At 48.9% G+C, this 4,570-nt stretch overlaps 2 protein-coding genes across 3 annotated transcripts in view; one reads left to right on the top strand and one right to left on the bottom strand.

Moving 5' to 3' along the window:
- Positions 1-1,135, top strand: part of LOC147009727 (uncharacterized) — a 4,776-nt gene extending 3,641 nt beyond the window's left edge. The window contains exon 2 of the mRNA XM_085861203.1: positions 1,053-1,135. Coding sequence (XP_085717329.1) covers positions 1,053-1,135 — 83 coding nt within the window. The remainder of the gene's footprint in view (positions 1-1,052) is intronic.
- Positions 1-2,783, bottom strand: part of LOC147009726 (cdc42 effector protein 4-like) — a 29,126-nt gene extending 26,343 nt beyond the window's left edge. Inside the window, exon 1 of one of the 2 annotated variants that reach the window (XM_085860861.1) lies at positions 2,660-2,783. The gene's annotated coding sequence lies outside the window, so the exon portion shown is untranslated. The remainder of the gene's footprint in view (positions 1-2,659) is intronic. The other variant, XM_085860862.1, reaches the window with a different exon arrangement.
- Between the last annotated feature and the right edge of the window lie 1,787 nt (positions 2,784-4,570).

The following is a 4,570-nucleotide window of genomic DNA, read 5'->3' as shown; positions in this document are numbered from 1 at the left end:
TCCTGATCCGTTCAGTGGACTAAATTATAGCTCCTCCATGAGCAACAATGTATACAAAAATAAATAAAATTAAATCAAGCAAGATTTCTCGAATATCCCAACGTATCCCAAATAAACTCAGATTTGGATGGTTACAAAATTGCCGCCTGCACATGGAACAAAGCTCAGATGGAGGGTTAAAATGAGAAAAGATCTGAAAAGTTTCAACATCAAGGAGAGTTACTCGTTCCTCGCTGCCCAGGATAGAATAGAAATAGTTGGAGAGGGAAATGTGAGGAGGGATAAGATGCCTGTACAGAGATTTATTTATTCGTATGCAGCCTGTGGCGACTTGGCTGCATCATTTTATAGAGAAGCAGCTGTGCTGCTTATGGAGTGCCCCTGTTACCAATGCACTGGTACTCATTTTGCCAACCTCAAAAGGATAACAGGCTGAGTCAACCCACCTGGTGTTAATTCAATGGTTAAGAAGGGCTTCAACTAAAGACCCTAAGATCTTAAGCTAACCACTTTAACCATTAAGCCAACAGCAGGCTGTTTTGCAGAACTAAGCATGCTGTTTCCAATCAAGAATGGGAGGTTAACAGAGGCACACATGCAAGCGACATCTGCAAGAGATCCTTCAGACGACGGCAGGACATTGCCAGACAACTCGGAGACCTGCTTGAGTGAGACCCGAAAGCCAATGCCTTCTATCTCAGTCTGCCTTATGGCAGAAGGGCATCATCCCCAAGATGGCCTTATTTCAAGGTTGAGGGGGAGTGTGTGTGTGTGTGTGTGTGTGTGTGTGTGTGTGTGTGTGTGTGTGTGTGTGTGTGTGTGTGTGTGTGTGTGTGTTCCAGTGTGAAGCCTTGGATTTGATTTCTATCCAATTCCACACCCCCTGATCAATCTCCACAGCAAACTTTGCACGTGCTGAGAGTACTCAGGGTCAGGTCATGGGCACAACTCCACCCCCCTCCTACCTCCACCCCTCCCCTTTCCCAACTCCACCAGGCAATCATCAAAGAAGATTTCTCCACAGGTCAGCACCATGGACAATTTTTTTACAGGGTCACACCATGGACCTCCATTGGGTAGCACCATGAACCTTTACAGGACAGCGGAATTGCCAGCACTTAAAGGGTGGCACTGAGGATCAGCAAAAAGGAAGAAGTCGATGACATCGAGTCACAGATTCAGTATTCATTCATTTATCATGTTAGGATCACTCTGAGCAGATGGGGTGGGTGGGAAGGGGGGCATGGGGTGTGGGATGGGAGTGGACGGGTGTGGATGGGTGTGGGATATGTGTGGTTATCGGTTCAACAAGCTCTCAGTTCAACAACATCGTGGGACTACGTTGACTATTTAGCACCATGTGCATAACCAAGTAGTACAATAGCTCTGAAGCTGCATTTTAATAATATCACATCATCATAATCATCCAATTGCAAACCTCAAAGGCTCCATAATCGTGGGAAATAAACAATTTTGCTTTCATTCACCCAGCCTGGTGTTCCATAAACAATGGCAGTGCTGTATAATCTATAGATCAGACACCCACAGGAAACAAACGGGTCTGTAGTGGAAACAGCATCACCTGCAGCAATTTGACCGAACACAGGGCATCCCCGAGCGACCCTACAGAGCCCCGCCCACCATGGGTACTGCCCCGCCCACCATGGGTACTGCCCCGCCCACGTATCTGAAATATCAATAAATCCGGTCTGTTTTCAGAGAATTTGACGTCATAGTTTGTTTTTTCCCACATAATTATTTATCCAAAATCCACGTCATGTCAGATTCCAAGTGGACAGGACTCGGACCCGATGTGGCCGCTTGTTATGCGCAAAACGTCCGTGGAATTCATTCCTTCCTCGCATCCTTGCCTTCACTGCCGCGGCTGCCAAGCAACAGGCTGTCTCTCCCTTCCAGCCCTCTCGCAGCCTCCTCCTCCTGCCCATCCCCCTCTCCCTCTCCCTCTCCCTCCCAACGGTCCCTCCTGTGAGATGTTTCATCGGGGAGAAACGGAGTCGCCTTCTGCCATGACGCCAAACCGCTCCGTCCCGCACTTTGTTTGTCTGCATACCTTTCCCGAAATCTGCTCATACGTCACGTCATTCCCCTTCCTTACCAACGGAATCATCGGAAGCCTTCGGGGGTTCTCACGGCGGTGGTGGTTGTGTGGTTTCACGGGTTTATAAACCACGCATTTTAGTCTAAGTACGGCGTGTGTCGAATACTCGGGTCTTGCAAGACAACTTAAGCTCGGAACTGATTGGCTAATACGGATCACGTGCCTTGTGGGGCCAGTCATCCTTGGTGCCCGTCTCATTAGCCCCCAGCCCCCTTTTTACCTTTCCAAACCCCCCCCCCCCACACTCCCTCCCGACCATTCTGTAACTTCAAAAGAAAACAAAACCGTTTGGTTGACGCCACGCAGTCTCACAAAAGCGAAGCCAATGAGGGGTGGGGCCTTTGTAAACGGTTATGGTTCAGGAGTTAAGGGCGGAGGAAGTTCGGGTTCAAGTTGAGGATACATCCTCACCTCCACCAGGTTAAAGGTGGGGGGAGGTTTCGGGTGGTGGGTTTAAGTTGATACGTTTTCTGTCTGAATTGTATACATAAGGAGTAACGAAGCGACATGAACGGGACAAAAGGTCATGAGTGTACTCACGTGTTCGGAAAAGGAGCTGCTCGAACGGTCGATCGCTCAAAAGGGAACTCAGAAAGTGCGTGGAAAGCGCGGGATGGCGAGAGGGCGTGGCTTGCGCGAGAGGGCGTGGCTTGCGCGAGAGGGCGTGGCTTGCGAAGGACGGAGGCGGAGCAAGGACAGATAAAGGGACAAAATAACAATCGGAAGTGATGATGTAGATGGCTCAACGTTGAAGAACATTGGAGGGGGGATGGGTGATGGGTGATGGGTGATGATGAGCGTCTTCATGAAGAATTAATTATTATTGATCAAATAAAGCACACCTCGCATCTTCAGGGCTGTTCGGGTTTGTCCATAGAACGGGCGAACACAACATAATTACGGTCACGTGACATGACTCATTCCTTTAAGTGATTAACATTCAACATTTGCTTTGCTGATTAGATCGTGTGCTCAGGAACACTAAACGGATAACCTTACTGTCGGTTAGTCTTCGAGATTTTATTTAGATAATTAAGAATATCATTTAACAAAATGAATTGATGGGTTATGTGTGGTGAACGTTGAGCTGTGGGGTCGTCGTGGGTCCGAAGCGAGGACCTCTTGGTTTTCTGATCCAAAGTCCATGAAGATGAAGATGAAGCCTCTTCTGCTGTAATCGGACAAGTCCATGAAGCTGATCGCAGGTTGATCGATCAGAGCCAAGACGGATACTTTCACTCAACATACCTTGGGATATTCGATTTGATAAAATGTAAGCACAAGCAGGCGAGATAGCCAACTTAAATCCATTCTCAACAATAGCGGACTCCAGATGTAGCACTCGAGCTTGTGCAGCATTATTGTTTGAGTGAATCAAGATGGGGGGGGGGGGTTTGAGTGAAGCTGTTCGACAAGAAAAACAAGACACGAGGAAGCAATTTGGTGAAACATGTTGCAGAAGATATTTGTGGACCTGGTGTTGTTGCTGGTGATGGTGATGTTCGTATTGGTGCTGATGATGTTGGTGCTGCTGCTGGTGCTGGTGATGTTGGTGCTGCTGCTGGTGCTGGTGATGCTCATGTTGCTGCTGGTGATGTTGGTGCTGCTGCTGGTGATGTTGGTGCTGGTGATGGTGATATTGGTGATAGTGATGTTGGTGTTGCTATTGGTGCTGGTGATGTTGGTGCTGCTGCTGGTGATGTTGGTGCTGGTGATGGTGATATTGGTGATAGTGATGTTGATATTGGTGCTGCTGCTGGTGATGTTGGTGCTGCTGTTGGTGCTGCTGCTGGTGATGTTGGTGCTGGTGATGGTGATGTTGGTGCTGCTGTTGCTGCTGCTGTTGATGCTGGTGATGTTGATGATGTTGGTGCTGCTGCTGTTGATGTTGGTGATGTTGATGATGTTGGTGCTGCTGCTGTTGATGTTGGTGCTGATGTTGGTGCTGCTGCTGGTGAAATTGGTGCTACTGCTGGTGACGTTGGTGCTGGTGATGTTGATGTTGGTGCTGATGTTGGTGATGTTGGTGCTGCTGCTGGTGCTGATGATGTTGGTGCTGCTGATGGTGCTGGTGATGTTGGTGCTGCTGATGGTGATGTTGGTGTTGCTATTGGTGCTGGTGATGTTGGTGCTGCTATTGGTGCTGGTGATGGTGCTGGTGATGTTGGTGCTGCTGCTGCTGCTGGTGATGTTGGTGCTGGTGATGTTGGTGCTGGTGATGTTGGTGCAACTGCCTGTGATGTTGGTGCTGCTGTTGATGCTGGTGATGCTGGTGCTGCTGCTGGGGATGTTGGTGCTGCTGTTGGTGATGGTGATGTTGGTGCTGCTGTTGGTGCTGTTGCTGGTGATGTTGGTGCTTCTGATGGTGAAGTTGGTGCTGTTGGTGCTGGTAATGATGGTGCTGGTGCTGTTGTTGGTGCTGGTAATGTTGGTGCTGCTGCTGGTGATGGT

This window comes from Eptatretus burgeri, chromosome 17, assembly GCF_056783735.1.
Source record: "Eptatretus burgeri isolate ZD-2024b chromosome 17, Ebu_testis_v1, whole genome shotgun sequence".
In the NCBI taxonomy this organism is placed as follows: Eukaryota; Metazoa; Chordata; class Myxini; order Myxiniformes; family Myxinidae; genus Eptatretus; species Eptatretus burgeri.
This window is presented reverse-complemented; position numbering and strand designations above follow the sequence as displayed.